The 22942-nt window shown below is 50.2% G+C and overlaps 2 protein-coding genes across 13 annotated transcripts in view; one reads left to right on the forward strand and one right to left on the reverse strand.

The window, feature by feature from the left end:
• NHSL2 (NHS like 2) overlaps positions 1–22942 on the forward strand; it is a 304501-nt gene that overhangs the window by 269609 nt on the left and 11950 nt on the right. For 3 of the 12 annotated variants that reach the window (XM_051827210.3, XM_070067125.1, XM_008272793.5), the window contains 4 exons: positions 16953–17108; positions 19318–19445; positions 19743–19938; positions 21836–21967. The exons of 5 other annotated variants lie outside the window; for them this stretch is intronic. In XM_051827210.3, coding sequence (XP_051683170.1) covers positions 16953–17108; positions 19318–19445; positions 19743–19938; positions 21836–21967 — 612 coding nt within the window. The remainder of the gene's footprint in view (positions 1–16952; positions 17109–19317; positions 19446–19742; positions 19939–21835; positions 21968–22942) is intronic. 4 more of the 12 variants (XM_051827212.3, XM_089324272.1, XM_089324267.1 and 1 more) reach the window with 2 other exon arrangements.
• Positions 12171–16789, reverse strand: RTL5 (retrotransposon Gag like 5). The gene is made up of 2 exons (XM_008272794.5): positions 13195–16789; positions 12171–12744 (listed from the first exon to the last, which is right to left on the reverse strand). The coding sequence occupies exon 1, from the start codon at positions 16407–16409 to the stop codon at positions 14763–14765; it is 1647 nt and encodes a 548-aa protein (XP_008271016.1). The 5' UTR covers positions 16410–16789; the 3' UTR covers positions 12171–12744; positions 13195–14762.

Genomic DNA, 22942 nt, shown 5'->3' on the forward strand with positions numbered 1-22942 from the left:
ATTTTCAAATGAGCCAACTTAATCTTGAAGATTACAAAGCCAAATTTGGCTCAGTTAATGCAATACAACAGGGCCCTGACTACGCTACAAAGCTGCTCTCTTTGAAGGGGGTAGAGTTTTCTTCCTCCAAGGCCCAGCCTGAACCCCCCTCCCAAGTTTGGGGCCATGGGCGCAGGGCGGATGATTACAGGCAGTCTGACCAAGTTAATCTTATTAACCTATGGGATCAATTGACCAAAGGCGCCAGGGCAGGTGCCAGCACAGGCATTAATTCAGCAGTGGCCAGGGCAGCCTGACAGCCAGTGACTGATTCATCAGTCCTTTTAACGGATGGGATTGCATTTAGCTAATTGAGTCTGAGGCTGCCATGAATAAGACAACCCCCTTGTGATGTGCAGCCGTGCGTGTCCTGCCAGTGTGGGAGGAAGAATGAAGGAAGAAGAGAAGGAAGATGAGAAGTAATGCCCCCTCCTGGCCACTGTTAGAACTACTTTGGGGTATTGGTTTTCTCTACACTGACTCTCAGAGGTCAGTGTAGTAATGGCAGTGGTTCCTGAAATGCGATACTTGCACCAGCAGTATCAGCGGCTTAGGAACTTCTTAGAAATGCAAATGTCGGGGCTGCCACTGTGGCCTAGCAGATAAAGCTGCCACCTGCAGTGCCGGCATCCCACATGAGTGCCGGTTCCAGTCCTGGCTGCTACACTTCCAATCCAGCTCCTTGCTAATGCACCTGGGAAAGTAGCAGAAGGTGGCCCAAGTGCTTGGGCCGTTGCAACCCACATGGGAGACCTGGAAGAAGCTCCTGGCTCCTGGCTTTGGCCTGACCCGGCCCAGGCCATTATAGCCATTTAGGAAGTAAACAAGTGGATGGAAGATTCTCTCTCTGTCTCCCTTTCTTTCTCTCTCTCTCTCTCTCTCTCTCTCTCTCTCTCTCTGTAACTCTGCCTTTCAAAATAAATAAATCTTTTCAAAAAAAAAAGAAATGCAAATGTCTGGGCCCTGCCCCAGACCTATTCAATTCTGACCTCTGGAAGGGGGTCCAGCAATGCATGTTTATTTTTAAAGATTTTTTATTTATTTATTAAAAGACAGTGACAGGAGGCTAATCCTCCGCCTGCAGTGCCGGCACCCCAGGTTCTAGTCCTGGTCGGGGCACTGGATTCTGTCCCGGTTGCTCCTCTTCCAGTCCAGCTTTCTGCTGTAGCCCGGGAGTGCAGTGGAGGATGGCCCAGGTCCTTGGGCCCTGCACCCCATGGGAGACCAGGAAGAAGCACCTGGCTCCTGGCTCCGGATCAGCGCAGAGCACCGGCTGTAACACGCTGGCCGTAGTGGCCACTTGGGGGGGGTGAACCAATGGAAAAAAGGAAGACCTTTCTCTCTGTCTGTCTGTCTGTCTCTCTCTCTCTCTCTCTCACTGTCTAACTCTGCCTGTCACAAAAAAATAAAAAATTAAAATTAAAAAAAAGACAGTGATAGGAAGAGGGAGGGAGGGAGAGAAAGAGAGAGAGAGAGAGAGATCTTCCAACCATTGGTTCACTCCTTAAATGGCTGCAGCAGCCAGGGCCAGGCCAGGCCTGAGTCAGGAGCCAGGAAATCCATTCGGTTCTTCCACATGGGTGGCGAGGCCCTAAGCACTTTGACCATCTTCTGCTACTTTCCCAGGCCCATTAGTAGGGAGCTGGATCTGAAGTGGAGCAAGTAGGACTCCAGCCAGCTGTGCCACAATGCCAGCCCCAACAATCCATGTTTTAACAGGTGCTCCTGGGAATTCTGATGGATGCCAAAGTTTGAGACCCCCTGAGGGAGTTATGAGCACAAACTCTGGTGCCAGACAGTTTAGGTTACTGGCTGTATAAACTTGACAAGATGTCTAACCTCGCAGTGTCTTGGTTTCTTCATCCATAAACTGAGGGAATTGATAGTACCTGCTTCACAGGGATGTGAGGAAGATTAAATTTTTCAAGTGCCTTAGGGACATAGTAAGAGCTCTACATATGAGGGGACTTCAAATGGTTTGTGGAGAAACGGAATTATTAAAGGAAAAATTTGTTTTGGTGCAAAAAACTTTGAAATTAATTCATAGTTTTTTGCATGATATGCATTTCCCATGGCCTTTTTGAAGACCTCTCCTATCAATGGTCACATCGGCTACAGTTGGAAATAATGGAGTCTGATACTTCTGTCTGTTCACTCAACACGAGAGTGATTCTATCTGGATTGTAAAATTCTTGTGATCTGATACATTTTACAAAGTGCAAAAGTATACCTTTACTGTGACTCTACTTATGAAAAATAAATATGCAAATGGACAAGGTGATATTATAGGTTATTTCTTCTTCAATCATAAACTGCTGAAATATGGTTACATGCAGTCCAGATATTAAATAAGTTTGGTTGGACAAGAGAAACATGTTGGATCATGGATGAGCATGGGCAGTTGAAGTAAAGGCTACTGTAGAGGATGCACGATATAGGACTTCCACACGCGGGTCCTCATCCCCATTTAAGGACATGAGGGTAGTTCTGGGTTCAGCAGTTCACCTCAAAGCAGACTCAAGCTCACGGTCTCTCAAAGTTAGAAGCAAAAGTGTGGTCCCCCTGAGGAAGCTGACTAACAGCAGGCAGGGTAGCTGGCTCCAGTGAGGACAGCTGGGGGTGGGCATGGGGAGTGGGTAATGGGCTCATCATCCAGAAGGGAGAAACAGTCCGGTCGAGGACCAGGGTGGTCTTGGAAGCTGTGCAATCTTGCTGGTTGCTGTGGAAGTCTGAACCAGTTGGCGAGGGCTCCGAGAGCTTCTTTGTAAAAGTGTAAGCACAGCTAACAAGTGGGCACTGTATCTCCATCTTACCACCTACATAGCTGTGAAATCCTAGCATGGGGCAGAACAGCTGATTTCAAGATCAAGATCCAGGTCAGATGATTGGGATGAGTGTTTGGTGAACTTGCTTGCAACTCTGATCTATGTGTGCCACTCTCAGTCTCACTTTTAAACTGTGCTACCTAGAACCAAGGCACTCCAGTAAGAGTTTATGAAGGGGTCAGTAGTGCTTGTCTCTATGGTACATCTCTTTGTACCTGGTATCCAGTTTACTTTCAATGGTAGCATTTCTGCTTGATGCATGGTCACTTTCGATCTACTATGAGGCACTGGAGTTTCTGCAGTTCATCTCATAGCTTCTGAATCACATATGTGGCCTTTGTCTTGATGCTTGAATATGATACTATGGTGAGTTTCTGTCTTACCAGGGTCCTTTGCGGGGATAACAGCTTTATTGAGATAAAGCATGAATATACCATACAGTTCACCCATTTAAAGTGTACAGTCCAGTGACTTTTAGTATATTAAGAGAATTCTGCAATGATCACTGCAATTAATTTTAGAACATTTTGATCATCCTTGAGAGAAGCTCTGTACCCAATATCACTTGCTTCCCATTTCCCCTGAAACCCTTACCCAGCCCTAGGCAACTACGAAACCACTTTGGGTCTCTATGGATTTGCCTATTCTGGACATGGCATTTAAGTGGGCTATATAATAGGCAGACTTTTGTGCTGGTCTTTTTAACATAGCATAATATTATCAAGGCCCAGCCATGGTGTAGCATGTATCAGTGCTTCACTCTTTTTATGGCTGAATAATGTTCCATTGTATAAATAGAACACATTTACGTACTTATTTATTTATGCATTTATTCACCAGTTTGTGGACATGGTTTTGCTCCCAGTTTTTGGCTCTGGTGAACAACGCAGCTATGAACATTCCATGTAGAGGATTTTGTGTGGACATAGGTTTTCAGTTCTCTTGAGTGTATGCGTAGGAGTAGAAGTGTTGTATCACGTGATAACCTGTGTTTGGATTTTGAGGTACGGCCAGACTGTTTTCCAAAGTGACTTCACCATAATACATTCCCACCAGCAATATGCAAGAGGACCAGGTTCTCCAAATCCTCACCAACATTTGTCTGACATTTTTATTATAACCATCCTGTCGGTGGAATGACTAGTGATACCGAGCATCTTTTCATGCACTTGTTGTATCTTTGGAGAAATATCTATTCAGATCTTTTACCAATTTGTGACTTGGGGTGTCTTTCTATTATTGATTTGTATGAGATGTTTAGGCATTCTAGACACAAATGTCTTACTAGATATATGATTTGCAAATATTTTCTTGCATTCTCTAGTCTGTTTTCAATTTCCAGATGGCATTATTTGTAATACAAAAATTTTTATTTTGATGAAGTCCAATTTGTCTATTTTTTTCTTTCGCAATTAGTATCATGTCTAAGAAACCATTGCCTAATCCAAATTTACAACTATGTTTCCTTTTAACTCATAGTTTTAGCCATTATATACAGATCTTTGATCCATTTTTAGTTTAATTTTGCGTACATGTAAGAATGAATTCCAACTTCATCCTTTTGCACGTTGTTAAATATCCAGTTGTCCCAGTACCACTTGGTGAAAAGACTATGCCTTCTCCCATTAAATGGAATTGGCACCCCTGTCAAAAATCAGCTAGTCAAGGGCGGGTGTTTGGCACAGCAGTTACGACACCACACTCAGGATACCTGTATCACATATCAGAGTGCCCAGATTTAAGTCCCAGTTCCACTTCCAATTCCAGCTTCCTGCTAATGTGCACCCTGGGAGGCAGCAGATGATGGCTCAAGTCCTTGTGTCCATGACACCCACATAAGAGATCCAGATTGAGTTCCTCATTCTTGGCTTCTGCCTGGCCCAACCCTGGCTATTGAGGGCATTTGGGAAGTGAACCAGCAGATAGATAGATCTCTCTCTCTGACTCCCTCCCTCCCTCCCTCCTCTCCTCTTCTCTCCCCTCTCCTTTCTCTCCTCTCCCTTCTTCCCTCTGCCCTCTTCCCTCTCCCCTGCCTCTGTCTCTCTGCCTTTTAAATCAAACTTTAAAAAAAAAAATCTGTGGCTGAAGATACATGAGTTTATTTCTGAACTCTCAATTCTGTTCCATCAGTCTATATGTCTCTCTTGTATCAGCAACAAAGTATTTTGATTGCAATAGCTTTGTACGAATTCTGAAATTGGGAAGTGAGTTCTCCAACATTTTCAAGATTGTTTTAGCTATTCTGGGCCCCCTGAATTTTCATGTGGATTTTAGTATCAGCTTGTCAATTTCTAAAGATGTATTTATTTATTTGAGAGGCAGAGTGACTGGCAGAAAGGGAGGGACAGAGATCCTCCATCCACTGATTAAATGACTCCAATGGCTGGGGCTAGGCCTGCTGAAGCTGGGAGCCTGGAACTCCATCCAGGTGTCCCACATGATGGCAGGGGCCCTAGTACTTGTGCCATCATCTGCTGCTTTCCCAAGCACATCAGCAGGGAGCTAGATCAGAAGTGGAGCAGCCAGGACTCGAACTCTGGGCCACACAGGCCGCACTATCTTAACAATGTAAAATATTTTGATCCATGAATATGCAAGAGATTGCTTTCCATTTGTTGTTATCTTTAATTTTTTCATCATGCTTTATAGTTTTCAGTGTACAAGTTTTGCACCACTTTTGTTAAATTCATTCCTACAGTTCTTTTAGTTTAGTTTGCTAATATTTTTGTTCAGGACTTTTGTACTCATATGCATAAAAATATTTGTCTTGTTTTCTTGTGTTGTTTTTGTCAGTTTTTGGTATGAAGACAATACCGGCCTCATAAAATGAGCTAAAAAGTGTTACTTCCTCTTCTATATATTTTGAATGTGTCTGTAAAGAACTGGCATTAATTCTTTAAGTTTTTGGTAGAATTTGCCAATGAAGTCATCCGTGCGTGGGCTTTTCTTTGTGGGTAGTTTTGGTTACTAATTCAGTTTTACTTGTTATAGGTTTATTTGGAGGTTCTATTTCCTCTTCAATAATTATCAGTAGTTAATATTTTTCTAGGAATTTGTGCATTTATGTAAGTTGTCTAATTTATTGCCATACAATTATTCATAGTATTCCTCTATAATCCTTTTTGTTCTGTAAGGTCTATTATAACGTCCCCTCTTTCATTTCGGATTTTAGCAGTTGGGATCTTCTCTCCTTTAATCTTGGTCTTTCTTGCTACCCAAGGTTTTCTGAAATTCCCATTTGGCCCTTGCCTCCTTCCACCTATGTTTGGAAGCCTTTGCCTACTACTTACATACATATGTGTCTTTTATAGTCAGGAAATTAAGTCTTTTCCACAGCATGTGGAGCTCTCAACTGGAACCCCCAGGGCACGCTGTTCTGTTCGCTTGGCTAAGTGAGGTAGGCTCATTCTGAACTGTCCTCTTTATTAGCCAGCAGCTATGTTGCATAAGGCTGTCACAGTCTGACCCTCTCATCGTGGAAACTGAGCTGCAGGCTTTTTAGCACGATGGCTGTTAGCCAAGTGCTACTTCTTTCTGAGTACACGGGAGAGCCTGGGGAAGAACAGAAGGCAGGAGGCCTTCGGCAGCCAATACCCTCTGAGCAAGGCATTGTGGGTAGCTCTTGGGCCTGATCTTCATGGGCACTGCTCACGTTGATCCTAGAATGGGAACCGAATCAAGTTAGAAAAGCAGAGGCCTACTGCTGTTCCAACCATATGTCTCCTTGGTCACAGCTCCCAGGACTATGCTGCCCTGGTTGGCAGGGACCTGGCTGACAGGTGGTAAAGTCAGGAAGTCAGGAAAAAGCATTTGAGATTTTGGGCAAGTGCTGATTCTGACTGGTGTTCTGTGGTGCATGGCCCAGTAGGTTATCTTTCCCCTTCTCTCTGCAAGCCGTAAGGCTGGCTGCGGTGCTAGAGTAAAAAGTATTCATTACTTCAGAACATGTCTTGAAGCCAAAAACATGTCCGCTTAGAGATTACTTCCAGACTAATGGGAAATCTGTGTGGGCAAGCAGATCCCAATTTGAAAGTGGAGCAAAATCCTCCAACATTCTCCTGGTAAAGAAGTGGCAGCAAATCAACTCTGAGGATGGGTGTGTGGTGAGCTTCAAACTAAAACCAAGTGTGACAGCCTCAGCCCCACCCTGGGCTGCTGACTCAGGACCAAGAGGAAGAGGGAGCTGCCAGACTTTGTGATTTCTGTAAACAGCTCTTGAAAGAGAAACCACACACTTGTCTTTCTGCCAGCCCCCAGCTTGTCCCCTTAGCCAACAGGGCAGCCTTCGTCTTTTCTCTGACAGTCTAAGGCAGGGCTTCTTCATTTGAGCTCCATGGACCTCCAAGTGGTGGGTGGAGAGAATTTGGAGCCAGGTAGGGTTCTATGAACTTAGATGAGAAAATTATTTGACCTTTTCCCCACCAACCACAAACAGAAACTCAGCCATTCCTTGATTTAGGAATGTAGGCAACAAACCACAATCATATTATCAGTATCTGTGATGTTTATCATCAGCAGAAATCATAAATATTTTCATCTCACATTACAGTTTTGGTATTTCCAGAAATCACTTACGCTTATCACTACTTCAAAGTTTCTGTTCTGTAGACTTGCCGCTACCTACATCTTGTGATGCAATGCATTGTGCAAGTAGCAATATAATTAGAATAATTAGACCACAACATTTTTCTAGTATTTTTTGACCATTTCAATATGATTTTCTTTAGTGCAGAAATCTGTTTAGAAATCCATGCATATGAGGGGTCTTCAAAAAGCTCACAGAAAATTCTCAGTGGGAAGTCAGAAGGGCAGGCTTGTTTGGGGAGTGGAAGCAGTTTGTGGAGGAAGTGGCCTTTGAGCTGAGAAGATTGCCAGTGGGATTGGAGTCAGGTTTGTGAATTTATAAGACAGAGGGACATGCAAAGGCCCAGGGGCATGAAAGAGCTGGATATGGTAAGGAGAAGATGGAAACAATCCAGGCTGTCTGGAGTTTGGACTAAATGGAAGAGAGAAGGAGCATGGCATGGCCAGATGAGATAGCATAGGTAGTTTATGCCCAGATAGTAAAGAATAGCAAAGTCAGGGTCACAGGCTTCCAGTGAGGAAGGAGAGCCACTGAGAAATTTTGTATAGGAGCATCGAGACCAGATCTGTGAGTTCAAAGGACCATGATCCCCACCCCTGCAGGCACGTAGAAGGTGGATTGATTAGAAGGGGTAGAGAGCTGATTAGCAGGGTTGATAGGACCACTTGGGTAGTTCAGAAGAGAAATGAGGAAAGGCTGAACTGAGAGGAGAGTCTGGAACTTCTAGACACTGTGTGCCTGCCCCATGCATCAGCCAGCCTCATCTCTACATGCAAAGTGGTGAGAAAGCCTGGGCTTGCTGAGCAGGGCAGGGGGAATACCTGCCCTCCTCGGGTTTGGTTGTATTGGGGTTATATACAGCAAGGCTTACTCAGGCCAGTGCACCACGAAGTCCCATCTTCCACTTTAGCCTGTTTCTCACAGCAAGAGCAGAATAGAAAAGCCAGGGCTCCACTTTCTAACACCCACCCCTTATTGAAAGAGCTGCTGAGATGAGGGGCTCTAGCTCTCCCCTCCGTGTGGCAGGCAAGAAGGCGAGAGGGGGTGCGGGGAGCAGGTCAGGGCCTGCTTTCTGTCAAAGGAAATACCCACCCTCCTAAGCCTTTAAGAGACTGTTTTCTTCCAAGTAGGTCCCACTGTTACCAGGGCAACTGAGAGCCCTGGGCTTTGTGTTTCTAGCTCTAGTGGAGTCCCTGGGGAGGAGTAGCCTGCTGAGCTTTCCTTGTCTGGACAGGAGCCAGGAAGTGCTAGCTGGGGGTGGAGTCCTACCCCCACCACATTTGGGGGTAGTCTCTCACCTTGTTAAAGCCTATCTTTATCGGCGCTGGCACACCGGGTTCTAGTCCCGGTCGGGGCGCCGGATTCTCTCCCGGTTGCCCCCCTTCCAGGCCAGCTCTCTGCTGTGGCCAGGGAGTGCAGTGGAGGATGGCCCAAGTGCTTGGGCCCTGTACCCCATGGGAGACCAGGAGAAGTACCTGGCTCCTGCCATCGGATCCGCGCGGTGCGCTGGCTGCAGCGCGCCGGCCGTGGCAGCCATTGGAGGGTGAACCAACGGCAAAGGAAGACCTTTCTCTCTGTCTCTCTCACTGTCCACTCTGCCTGTCAAAAAAAAAGCCTGTCTTTATGCCCTGGAGGAGCCAACCCCCCCCCCCCCCGCCGCCGCTGTCGCCTCCCTGCCATGAGCCAGTTGTGGTGGTCAGGTGGTCAACTTGGTAGCTTTTTGGCTCTAATGGACCTGGTTTTTCAGAACCAGATTTCTTTTTTTATTATTTGAAAGGTAGAAAGAGATCTTCCATATTCTGGTTCACTCCCCAAATGCCTGCAATTGCCAGGACTGGGCCAGGCCAAAGCAGGAACCTGGAATTCAATCTAGGTCTCCCACGTGGGTGGCAGACTCAAGTACTTAAGCCATCATTTGCTGCCTCATAGGTTTGTGCATAAAAAAACTGGCATCAGGATCAGCCCCAACTTGAACCCAGGCACTCTTGATATGGGATGTGGGCAGCCCAAACAGTATCTTAACCACTGAGCCAAATGTCTACCCCTTAGGGCCATTCTTATACACCCACCCTGCAGCATTTCTCTTTGGAGACTTGTCAGAGGCTAGCTGAGGCAGGTGATCACAAAGGGTAAAAGCTAGCTCACAGCAGCCCGAGGTACGTGCTGGGGGAATTCTTGCACAAGTATTTCTTAATCACTTGCTATGTGCTGAAACTGAAGGGAGGAGATGAGACAGTATAGGTAGTGTATGAGCAGATAGTGAAGCATACCAGAATCAGGTCCACAAGTCATGTGAGCCAGCTCCTGCTGCTGGGAGCTCTGTAGGAACTTTCAGAACCAAACCCACCGTTAAATGTCACCTGGGCTGCTGAGTCCCCAGTGCTGTATTCTGCACTGAGCTAGCTGGGTCTTAGAATTGCCTGGAAAGCTTTTTAGAAATAGAAACTCCTAGAAATTCTGTTTCCACCAGCATGGGTTTGGGTGCAGGGTAGAGGTTAAGAGCAGAGGTTCTGAATGGCACGGTCAAACTTGGTCAGCTGTGCCAGTTGCCCAACCTCTCAGACAGCAGTGCCTTGATTCACAGAATGAATGAGGGGAACAGCTGAGCCTGCATCACAGGCAGAAACTCTTTGCCCTCTGCCTTTCTCCATTCCTCAGGAAGAGACTGTTGACCATCCTGTGTCTTTTGTAGTGCCCCCCCTTCTTCCTTTCTGTTATTCTGCTGTTTCCTTGTCCCTGGCATGTAAGAGGGCTTCTATGATGTGCAACCTGGTCCCCTCCCATGGGGCAGCTAGGACCCCACATATAGGGTGTGCCCAGGAAGGCATTAGCACCTCCAACAGCCCTGCCAGTCTGTTGACTCACAGGAGCCCCCATCGACCCACATGCTCAGATTTTCATTTTCACAAGTTCCTTCTAAGCTAGATTTGTCCCACGCAGGCTTCTACAGTTTGTTTTCTGAACTTGATGCAAGATTTCACACGTGCCCCTAGTAAATGTCATTCTAGTATATTGCTCCAGGTTAGGGAGTTTGTTGTGACGTTTTTATTCCATTTTGGAAGGGATCTTCTAGTCCTGCAAGCTTCACGCCATGTGCAGATGCCTAGCAGGCTACCTCTAGGTCTCCATCCAGTGACCCAGTGACTCACTTCTGTTATGAACCAAACTAGGGTTGAGATCCTATTGTGTAGCAAACCACCTGCTGCACTCTGGGAGTCAGTGGTGGCTAGACAGACAGGGAGTTGTGGCTTGACTTAGCATGAGACTCGTGCAAGATCCCAAACCAGTCAATGGTAGAGCTGGATTGGAATCCAAGGCTCTTTATTCTCATAGCACTTCCAGCTGGGGGGTTGCCAAGGCTGATCCGTTTTTGTTACTTTCCCCCATCTGCTGTGACTAGCCATTACGCTATGTGGATTCACCCATTCCTACCTGTGCTGTCATGAGAAATCCCAGGGATGCTAGAGACTTTGTCCAGTCCCTTGAAACGTAACAGGGAACCACAGTGCTCACTGATGCAACACGCATCCCAGAGCCTTGTCCCGCCTCAGAAGGCACATACTCAGCCAGCCACACAGTGACACTGCTACTGCTGAGTACCCACTGCCTTGCGAGCAGGCCCTTCCCTCTGGTTCCCCCAGACCGTCCATAGACAGAGCACCTGAGGCATATTTGTTGCTTTGCCAAAGACCCAGAGTCCAGTGAGGTTAGGCTTGAGCTTGTCAGGGACCCTTCCTTGTAGATAGCATAGGCGTTAGAGTCAAGAGAGTATGTGTTCAGGAGTCACAAAACCCTGGAGTCCCCCGTAGAACCTAGTCTCTCTAAGACTCAGGTGTAAACAGAGACACCAACACCAACACCAGGGGACTCCTGCAAGGCAAGGGAGATAGCAGGACAGGACAGACCAGGAGCTCAGCCTGGTCTTCACACGAGGGGGAGCAGAGAGGGGCTAAGTGGTCCCAGAGCTGATAGCTTATGGAGCCTCTCACTAGCCGTCAACTTGGGCCACTGAGTTCTCTTGTAAGCCTCAGTGTGCTCATCTTGAAGGTGAGGATAGGAATATTACCTGACTGTGCCTTGCGCCGCGCCGCCTCCCCCGCCCCCAGGGTTGTTATCAGGATGAAATAAGATCCCAGACAGAAAATGCCCGGTACAGCACTCTTGACTAATAGGGGCTCAATGAACCTTCCTAGCCACCTGCCCAGGGGGGAATATGGGCCAGTTCTTTGCCAGCCAACTTGGACACCCCCTAGAATGGGCTTCAGTGTGACCCCACAGACTGTGAGGAGGGGCGAGAGATCCCTGGGAGGACCTCTAATTCACTTCTCTGGGGATTTGTATCAAAGGCCTCACCAGCAAGCTCACTGGCGTCCCATAGCGCCATCTAGTGCTAGAAAGTGGAAGGCTCCTCCCACCCCATGCTGCAGGTCCGCCTCCCTCCCTCCCTGCACTCAAGGTCCTGAGAGTGTGTGTGTATAACCAACACGATTCTTCAAGACACGCAGGGCTTCCACTTCCCTCCTCACAATGTCTGCCATCCACAAGTGCACAAGGCTATAAGCAGGCCCCTTTAGCTTCCCTCGGCCTTACCTTCCCCATCTAAGGATTTCATGGTTTCAGGCTAAGGCTTATTCAGGCAAGTACCTACCTAGAACTACCTGGTGCCTGATGCCGGCTGGGTTCCTATCTATGCTTGCTCAAGAACACAGAGAGACACAACCTTTACACACCCTTTGTATCTTTATTGAGGAGAGAAAGCTTCAGCATACAGAGCAGTTTCTTATCTTCACAGCACAGTAATGTAACAATATAACACAATAACACATTTATTTCAAACCCGTTTCCTCCCGGGCTGCTGGGAGTCCTTAGGCTGCCTTCATCCCCTTGCATGCATTTCCCACCCCCACCCCCACCCCTCTTTCAACCCAGGAAAGCTCCCAAAGCCCATAGTTCTTCTTACAGCTCCTGTGGCTGTTACAACACAACAAATATTGAAGATTGGGGAAAGCGGGGAAGAGGGTCAAAGGGAAGCCTAAGTGCCCCCTGCCCCAGAGGGCTGGAAACCAGCTCACTGCACGTCGGCTCTTTCTCCAGCTGAGGCCACAAGGGTCCAGGGTGAGAAGCACCATGGGAACAGGCAGGGCCTGTGCTGACGGGTCCCTGGAAATGGGGTGCAAGGCACCTGCCCTTTGCAGTTCTCCACGGGGACACGGGCCACAGGGTCAGCGTGTCGACCATCAGCAATCAGGATCCACAGCCTCGAAGAATAGCAGCTCCCCTTCGTGGAACTTTCTCCTGGGGAAATAATTAGAAAACCAGATAAAATTTTCTTTACAAGCTTGTTTACTCTCGCCCTGGTAGGGATGGGGAATAGCATTTGATGAAATGTCCAACAAACGAGGAGAATGCTGAAATAAATTGTTTGGTATGCATGACTGCCTAGGTGGCAGCCATTTTAAATCCTGCTGATCAAGAGCTAGCAGGGACAATCTCAGCTTTGAAAAGACGCAGCGAGAATGCACTAGAAAGAAAGGTAGCAAAGTGTTAATAATGCTTGGATTTGGAGCGTGCGTCTGGGGTTTGTTGTTGTTCTTGGTTTCTGTATCTTCCAAATTTTTTTATAATGATTGTGTGCTGCTTAGCTCGTTGAGGGATCATCTGAAAAGTAGCAACAGGTTATAGGAACCCAACTCCACTGATTCCCCAGGCTGCTGAACAAAAGGGATAAACAAAAGGGCATCTTACCTTGCACTGATGAACAGAGACCTCACCAGAAACCAGCCTAAGGACTGGGTCTGTCTGTGACTCCTCTTCCTCCAGCTTCTTCCTCTTGCTTGAGGCCCCAAATCCTCAGGCTGGGCTGAGGTTACCTGTCAGACTCTGGTGAGGAACACAAGCTTTACTACATTTTCCTCCCTCTGGCCACAGACGCTTTGGCGGTGCGTGCCCAGCTGCCAGGCATTGTGCAGAAAGATCAGTGTCCAGAGGCAGCTTGGGCCAGCAGTGAACTTGGCTGGCCTTTCGTGGCCACAGCTGACATAGTAAATGTGTATTTTTTTTCACTGCAGAAACAGTGCGTTCTGGACCCAAGGCAAGTAACGGGTCCCTTTATTAGGAGACCTGAGTTTGCACCCAGGGACCCCAGCAGTGTCTAGGAGGCAGTCCCCCTCTGACACACAGCAGTGGGCCAGGGGCTGATTTCCATGTGAGCGACGTTGAAGGCTGCAAATGCTATAGGCACAGTCTCTGTGAAGCCAACCTTCCTCTCTCCTCTCAGAACTAAGGAGTCCTTGAAGTCAAAAGGAGTTCAAGAGCAGGCCTTGGGCCCGCCCTCTTTGGCTGTCCCAGAAGGAATGGCCAGTGAGGCCTCTTCTGTAAGCCCAAGGATGGAAAGTCTCCTGCAAAAGACTTTCGGCTGAGGGCTGCAGGCCAAGGCCTGGTGGGAGAAATCCCCGTCTCTAAGGAGTCACTCCTTACAATGCCAAACTGGATTGTTGCTGCTGCTTCCTCCTCCTCCCCCTCCTCCCTCCAGCCCTCCAACTGCCTACCCTTTAGGCAACACCAAGGAAATGGGTAGAGTTTGCCATGTGGGGCTCCGGTCACCAGCAGTGTGGTGAGGGCGGGCCCCAGATTTGGCAAGTTGGTCCTGACACAGCAGTCTGAGGGAAGGTAAATTCAAATGCCGCAAGTGAAAGCAGCTTGCACAGTCAAGGACAAGTCTGAGTCTCAGTCAATTTGCCCATCTGACATGTGGCTATAGCACACGCTCACTAGGCTAGATGGAGAGTCCTCTTTCAGGCCCTTCTACTGGAGGTGTGGCATGAAACAGGTGTAGGCTTCTGCTCCATGTCAATTCTATCTGGTATTTGGCCTCAGTGGCTTTAGGAGTTCGGTGTAGCCTGTTCTTTTGATCACTGGGGCAGATCAGGGAGGCACTGGGAAAAGTCCTGGTGAGCCAGCGAGAGGGTAAAATCGTAGAACACAAGGTGAGTAACTGCAGAAGAGGTGAGGGTTAGGAGTAACTAGAGGCACAATACAGGGAGGTGACCAGTTCAGTTATGGGAAGAGGCCCAGAACCCTGCTCGCCAGTGGTGGGGCTGAGCCTCCTCTCTCCGCTGCCCTTGGCTAGGCACACGAGACTCTCTGGTCACGGTGTGGCACAGTGGGCTGCAGTTCTACAGGTGGTCTTCAGGCTCTGCAGGTCTGGATTTCCCTTAAGAACTGGTCAGCAGATGGGGCAGGTGTGGCAGCAATAGCGAGGGTGGGGGGTGCTGTAGAAGGGTGTGTTCTGGGTGGCCGTTTGGCCCCAACACTCACACGCGAATTCGGCCACGAGCCGCTCGGTGGCCCCCCTGTCTTGGAGTGAGGCGGAATAGCACCGGAGGACGTCTTCGCGTCTGGCGCTGCCCCAAGCGACCGGCACGGCGAATCAGTGGCGGCGAGCTGTAGAACGGTGAATTGGTACCTGGAAGGCCTTCCAGCAGTGGGACTCGATTCTGGCTCCTCCGTCTGCCGGGCTGTACTATGGGAGGGGATGCGCCCAGGAAGTTTTCAGCGTGGAAGCCAATGGCGGAGTTGGGAGTCTGAGTTGAAGTGTGGACAAGGACAGGCTCCATCTCCATCAGCTCCTCCAGGTCATCGTCCTGGGACTCCTCCTCCACCTCATCAGGGATCTCCTCGGCCTCTGGCTCCTGCTCTGGCTCCTCCTGGGCATCCTCATTCTTCTTCATCTCCTCTATCTTCTGCAGCTCCTCCTCATCCAACTCCACCACCTCCACCTCCTGATCCTCATCGTCATCCTCCAGGATGACGGTTCTGCTCATTTCTTCCTCCTTCTTCCTCATCTCCTCCTCTAGCCTCTCCCTCATCTCTTGTGTCATAGCCCTCATACGCCTCTGGTGGCTCCTCAGGTAAAGCCTGCGCCTGCGTAAGGCTTCCTCCTCACTCGCATGCTCGTCGTCGCTATCGGCCTCATTGTGAGCATACGGGGTAGCGTTGTTGTGAACGGCAGAGAGGGAGATGGGCCTGAGGCTCCGCACCTTCCTTTCTATCTCCATACACTCAAGAATCAGCTCATCCAGGTCGGCCATTTCAGTGGACCATAAGAGCTCCTTTCGGAAGAATTCCGACAGGCCTCTGAGGAACTGATTTTGGAGGCGACAGTCATCCCAAGACAAGAACTGGGCCAGGAACCGAAAAGCATCTGCATAGCTGCGGAGGGTACAGTCGCCCTGCTTGAGCTTGCGGATAGCCTTTTTAGCCACACGTAGGGGGATGGGGCCGCAAAATTCCTTACGGACTTCATCCAGGAAGCGCCGGAAGTTGGCACGGAGGGGGCTTCCTTCCTGGGTGACTGCGATGGCCCAGTCCTTGGCTTGGCCAGTGAAAAAGGAGATCACAAAAGCAACCCGATCCGTGCCCCCGGCAAACTGATCCTCATGGTTAGCTATGTAGCTCTCTAACTGCATCAGGAATTCTGCCAGGTGGACCGGGTCTCCCGCAAAGGGCTCTACCTCGGGCCGTTCCTGCTGTGGCACAGAGGACTGTGGAGGCGGCTCCTTGGACGAGGGAGGGGGCAGCGCTGGCAGGGGCGGGATGGGTAGCACCGGGGAATCGGTGGGCCCATCAGGGGTGCTGCAATCCTGGATCACGTTAATCAGAAGATCATCCGAGACATACTCGGACTCAGGGCGTGCGGGAGGCCAGCACAGGAAAGGCAGATCCCCCTCGGGACTGGCGTCGATGTCACCGAGCGGGAAGTCAAAGTTCTCCTCGGAAAGGAGAGGCATTGGCCAGCGGATGTAGCTCGAGACATTGCCCCGCAAGGAATTAACCTCGGCCAGGGCTCTCCCGAGCTGCAGGCCCAAATTGGCGTTCTCACCGCGGAGGGCATTTAATTCTTCTCGCAGAGCTACATTCGCCATGCGGAGGCTGTTGAGATTTCCAGGCGCCTCGGACATTCCCGACTAGCTCGGAGGCTTGGGGTCTCCCGGCCGGAGCAGGGAGTGGGGGGGTGGCACGGGGAGCTCGGGCCGCGGCAGGAGGCTGAAATGCGGGGCGCGCGGGAGCGGACCGAAGTGCGGAGACCGGGCGCGGGAAAGGCCGGGCCACACCCACCGGGGCGAGCACGGAGAGCGGGCGCTCGGGGCGGAGGGCACGCTGGCTGGGCCCGGGGCGCGTTACCTCGTCGCGGGCACCGGAGACGGCGGGCGGCGGCGCGGGGCCGAAAGGCTCCAAGCGCAAGGCAGGACGCGAGCGACGCTGTGGCTGCCGGGCGGGTGGGTGGAGGCGGCTGGAGCAAGAGCGACCGAACTGCGGCAGGATCTGTCGAGGAAAAATCTTGCGGACGGCGAGTCCCCGCCTTTTAAATGCAGCCTCTCCCCACCACCAGCAACCCCCACCCCCGCAGGGGCGGGACTTAAGGAACAGCGGGCGTCCACTGGCCGCGGCGCCTCGCTCCCCCCACCTTGGCTGCGCCTCTCACTGACTCTCTCCTTCCCTAGCTGCAGCTAACTCGGGTCGGGAAAATGCGACAGCGACTGCCCACTCGAGGTCGTCATGGCGACAGCCAGTGAACGTGTTCCTCTCCTCGGGCAGGCCCCCGAGCGTAGAGGAGCTGCTTCGAGAGGCGCAGCTCAATCTCCAGAGCCTGTTGCAAGGTACTGAGAGGGAGGGGGGCTGCGGCCGGAGCACAGAGGCGAGATGCGCAGCGGCAGGAGGGAGGCACGGAAGAAGGAGGACAGGGACCAGCAGGAGAAAAAGAGCAGTTCAAAGCCTGTGCACAAACAAAGCACACATTTTCCAGCTTTCTTCTCCATCCAGACTAACAGTTCTAAAAGCCTCTATTCCCAAGACTGTCACCCACCCTGGCTTCCTGTTCCATAATCCATGGGGGGAGGGGGTGACAACAGGCTGAGGCAGGGCAGTAGGTCAAGCCATTCGCAAAAAGAGCTTGATGGGAGACTCCCGCGAAGTGGGTCCACATTCCCTCCAGCCCTGCTCTAGCCACATGGTCCATGCCTTTGGAATCCTAGCACCGACAGACAAAAGGGGCATCTCTCGAGCCTCCCACTGTCAGCTTCACACACTCTGCTCCTGCAGTAACCTCGTCCGGATGCCTCTTGGGTAGCTACTGCCCCAACCAAGTACACAGCGCTCAGAGTTTGCCCATTTTGCCTTCCTGCCCACACTGAGCTTCTCAATGTAAAGAATCACATCTGGGGGCCGGCGCTGTGGCGTGGCAGATAAAGCTGCCGCCTGCAGTGCCCAGTGCCCCATACGGATGGTTCGAGTCCTGGCAGCTCCACTTCTGATCCAGCTCCCTGCTAATGGCCTGGAAAAGCAGTGGAAGATGGCCCAAGTGCTTGGGTCCCTGAGCTCATGGGAAACACCTGGATGAAGTTCCAGCCTCCTGGCTTTGGACTGGCTTAGCCTCTGCCGTTGTGGCCATTTGGGGAGTGAACCAGTGGATGGAAGCCCTCTCTTCCATTTCTCTTTATCTCTCTCTTTCTCCCTCTCCCTCTCCCTCTGTGTGTGTGTGTGTGTGTGTGTGTAAAACTCTGCATTTCAAAAAAAAAAAAAAAAAAGCATCTCCTACTACCCTTGGGTATCCAGAAGTGCCTGGCATGGGACTGAATCTCTTAGTAGGTATTCTCAGTGGATGTTAGATGTGAAAAGAGCTCTTGCCAGCTGCCATGTATCTATACCCACGAAGGTTAACTGTAATGGAGAATAGAAAAGTGCTGGTAAGCCACCCAACTAGACCACAGCCAGAACTCCCACCTTTCTGCCAGGGCTGCGGTGACCCTAGAGAAGATGCCAAGGGACATGATTAGCCTTGTTCAGATAACAGAGGAGCTACCATGCAAAACAACGACAAAAAAAAGTCAATGTGCTCTGTGTTGCTACCTCGGGCAGAATTAGGACATGTGGGTGGAAAGCCAGAGCAAGATGGATTTTGCCTGCAGATAAGGAAGAACTTTGCTGGCAGGCCTGAAAGCCCCAAGTGTCCCTGGAAGGAATGAACTGCCTCAGGAGGGGGGGAGACTTTGCCCTCCCCGCAGGTGTGTTCACTGAGGCTGACGAAGCACCTGGAAGGGCTGCCGAGGAGGGAGTCTGAGCACAGAATGGGGCAGGAGAGGAGTTGGACCAGAGCAAGCCCCTGTTTCTATGATACTAGGAGTCTTTGCTCAAATGTATGTAGTCATGAATGTCTGTTCTTTATCCTCCATTTTTATTCATCTAATTCATCACTCCAAACCAACCTATTCAAATCCTGGGCATCCTTAGTCCCCGAAGATGCCTCTGAACTTCTACTTCTTTCTATGTTGCTAACTCCTCCTTCCCTCCCTTCCTTTCACCTTAGCCCTCCTGGACCTGACCCCAGGCACAGCAGGATTAAGGTATAGGGGACAAGGCCCACAAAAGCTCAAGTAAGAATTCTTGACATCCGAGGCAGAACTCCAGCCTGGACTTCCTGGTGCAACTCTCTTCTTGCTTCACACAGGCCATTTCCTTGGTGGGGTGACAGAGAGCCCGAAGAGCTGCAGAGCTTCAGAGAGGGTCTTACAGTATAAAATAGCCATCCTGAGCCTCTTCTCCCTGTTGAACACTTGAGGTCAGGGCTGTGGAGATAAAGGCTTGCTCCCCAAACTAGCACAGCTCACATCGATCGAGTTTCTTTCCTCCTCGGCCCTCATGAGCCTGCAAAGCAGAGCCTTTTCCATTGCTGAGTCCAGTGGCTCGGACATCAGGAAGCAGCCTAAAGAAACAGTGTGAGTCGGGTCTGGCAGCCAGTGCAAGGTCTTCCCCAAGTCCACCATTTGGCCGTGGCCCCCTAGAGTGTGTCTCCACTGTGCTATTTTTCAGAAGAATATGAGGAACAGTACTCAGAGGCCAGACTGCTGGGGCAGACCTTCCGCTCTTCTGATGAGGCCCCTGAGCCCACCCCCAGCCCAAGGCCCCAGTCTGCCAGGCGTCTGGAGTTTGTATTGATGGTGAGTTGCCTCTTCCCCGACCTGGGAGAGCCAGCATGCACCCACTGACAGGGGGCCTCGAGCTGCTTATAAATTACCTGCTGGAAGCCGCTGCTCACCTCTGCTTCCCCAGCAGAGCCTCCCTGAGGCCCCAGCAGGATGGGCCCTGCAACAGCAGGTGCCTGGCTGGGCAGCCAGTCCACGCTTGCCTGCCTCCCAGACAAAGCCTCCAAGCGCCCTGCCTAAACAGCCATTCTGTGGGCACGAGTTCACTGCCAGTTGTGAGCACACCCTGCCCATCACCTTCTTTCCCAACAGCCTACAAAACGGCAGCTGAGCGAGGATGAGACTACCACCCAGGGTGTGAGGGCCCCCGAGGCCGCCCTGAGCCTGTCTACCACAGCCGACAAGCAAACTGCCTGGAATGGCCCCTTCCCTCTGCCCATCCTAGAGGAGAAGCGGTGGCCTCAGCCCTGCTCCACGCACTCAGACCTTGTGCCCATCAACATCTCTGGTAGAGTTTGCTCAGCACCACCTGTTTGCTTCCCACCATGCCACTACAAACCATCCTCAGAAAGCACTAGGCGTTGGGGGAGGGGGGCCACTCTCTGCTACTGGCTCACCTTGCACTGTCACGGTCATGGCTCTCTCCCAGGAAATGGAGGAACGCAGAAGAGGGGGCTCTGGCTGTTCTTTCTTCACTCCCTAGGGGCACTGCTGCCCCGGGACCATTGGATAGCAATCAAACTTTTCTTAACAGAAAGCTCCAGAACGTTTTGAACTTGTGTGCTCTTTGGAGTGTATATGGGAACATAAAGTTTGTGACTTCTGTGTCGCTCGAGTGAAAACAACTTTTTGTGCCCAAAGCTGGTTTGGTGTACAGAGATAGGAATCAGAGAGGGCAGAGTGAGGTGAAGAGTACGAGAGGTCAAAGAGGAGGGTCTGTCACACCCAGGCACAAACCAAAGGCCATGTGGCACTTCCACTGGACACTGAGTCTTCTAGCAAAGTGGGCTTCCTCAACTTGTTTGGCAAGTTTTTCAAGAAGGGAAGCAGCAGAAAGGGACTAAGCCCCCACACACTCCCTGCCCCCCCCCAAAAAAAAAGACCAAGAAGGATGCAGTTCAGCCTTGAGAGTGGGGAAATGATGTCCGTAGCCCAGCTGGCTGTGACTCTGGGGCAGGTGGCACTGTATACCATGCCCATTATTAACTCGTGCTCTCCATTCCATCACCTGTAAGAGAAAAAGGAAGAGGGTCGGTCATTTCAGGAGCTAGGTCCAGGGACCTGATGAAATGCAGACATCAGGAACTCACAGGGACCAGAGGGATCATGAGAGCCAGCACCAGCCCATACTATGCTGGGGAAAGTTGATGAAGACAATGAGGACAGCTCTAGCCACATACGGTCATGACTCCCTGGATATGGGGTCATCCACTGTCATTGGCATCATCCTGGGAAATCTGAGGCAGGAAACTGCCACAGCCTAGGGAAATGTATCAAGTGTAAGGGCAGAGGAGGAGAGACTCACACAGTGATATGGGGTGCTGTTTGAAAACACCAATCTTACTATCAATGACGTTGCCCCTGAGTTTGGCCCATGGAGGCATTTTCTGGGGTTAGGGGTGGGAGGAATCTGCATGTGCATCCTTGTGCCTGGCAGGGGAGGATCTGGTTAGCCAGTTGCTGAATGAGACACAGGGAGAGGAACTACATGCCTGGCTCCACAGCCCTGCCTGACCATGACTCTGCCCCAGCAATGTCCCAGGAACCAAAGACTAACCCAGTACTTTAAGAAAATAGAGCTCAGTCACCATGCAGTGGCCAACTTTGGTAAAATATGATCCGGTAGCTGTGGAGGAGAATAGCAGGTGTGCATCCTGGATGGTGAGAGAGCGGGGCAGCTGTTGGCTTCTTGGAGACACTGCCTTCCGCGGCCCATATGAATTCAGGCTTTCTCTAGGCAAAGATCACAGTCCAGGAACATCTAGTATCAGCCCATCCTCCTGCGCCAGTGGTTCTCCCTTGGCTGTACCTCTGAACAGTCACCCAAGAAAGAACTCCTTCAAAACACTTCTGCCTGAGTCCTACTCTCAGGGATTTAAATGTCATGGGGCAGGGTCCTGGGATTAGAGTTTTTCAAAAGCTACCCAGTCTATTTCAATATGGAGCCAGAGTTGTGAACCACAGCCCCAATCCATGGAAGACTTACAGGTGACCTACGTATGACCTGTGAAACTTCAAGTGTGTGTCCAGGGCTAAATTGGGAGGGGTGGGGAAGCAGGGCCGCCTGCTTGGATGCTATTCATGCTCATCGCTACTGCCATCATCTTTTCTCTCTACCTCAGGCCAATTCCACTATGCTTTCAACAGAAACCACGATCACCCAAGTGTCTTTATTTTGGCTACAGGGCAGCAGTTTGATAAACACGCAAGTTTGCGACACTCGTTGTTTAACACAGAGACAGCCATCAACCCCAAGTCCACCCTGAGGCGGAGGCGGACCATTATTGGATTCTCTAACTTTTCCCAGCGAGACCAAGGTGACCCCACCAGAGCTGATCCCCCAGACCCTTCCCCTTGCCCACGCCCACCAGGCCTGCCACCCAGGTGGTATTGGGGTGATGGGAACTGAAATAATTCTGGGGAGGAAGGGCTTTGGCCCTCCTGAAAGAGCCAGTGTGGCAATTAAGGACAGCCAGGGGCCTCTGGTAAAGGGAGGCCACTGAATACGAAGAGAAGGTCTCCCAGACTAACAAATTCATTACATTTTTGTTTTCCCTTACAAATGTAACATAACCCTGTATGCCAAATTTAGGCAAATCTAAGGGAACTTTTAAAAATTTTGTGGAAAATTGAATTAAAAGGTAGCTTATTTTGGTGCAAAAAATGTTTGATATCCATGTACAGTTTTTTTCATATTATGAATTTCCCATTAACTGTTTAAAGAACCCTCTGTGCATGCATTTCAGAATTTTCTGGCACCAAAATAAATACATCTTTTAATTCCTGTCTCCATAAAGTTTTTGGAAGGCCCCTCGGAGATAAAGGGGAGGATGTGGGGAAGTCATGGTTAAAACTGTCACCGTAACCATTGCTACCATTAAATGAATGTCATTCAGAGAGCAGACCAGAGAGGCCTTGGTCACATTACATAAGCTTTCCGAGCCTCAGTTTCTTCATTTGTGGGTTGGGGATAATGACAAGCACCCTGTAGAGTCATTGTGAGCATTAGAGTTACTGAGTGCACTTTGCCTACCTTGTGCCTGGCACACAGTCGGGACTGAACAAATGGTGGCTGTTATAAAGTATCATAGCAACAGCAGTAATGGTAATGATATAACAGCAATAATGGCTTGTGTATGTGAGAATCTTTGGGGGGTCTTGAACATCTAAACAGTTTCCTCACATACCTAGGTTACGTAAGTCTTGTTGCAAATCTAAAACGTGACAGGTGCCAAAAATGCAATCAGACTCCTACCTTCCCAGTGCTGGCATACTGCAGCATTACTGCTGAA

The sequence above is a fragment of the Oryctolagus cuniculus genome, chromosome X, assembly GCF_051225735.1.
Source record: "Oryctolagus cuniculus isolate XC-2025 breed Fujian yellow rabbit chromosome X, ASM5122573v1, whole genome shotgun sequence".
In the NCBI taxonomy this organism is placed as follows: domain Eukaryota; kingdom Metazoa; phylum Chordata; class Mammalia; order Lagomorpha; family Leporidae; genus Oryctolagus; species Oryctolagus cuniculus.

Coding starts and splice junctions, on each gene's coding strand:
- RTL5 (XM_008272794.5), bottom strand. CDS start 16,409: ATGTCCGAGGCGCCTGGAAATCTCAACAGCCTCCGCATGGCGAATGTA.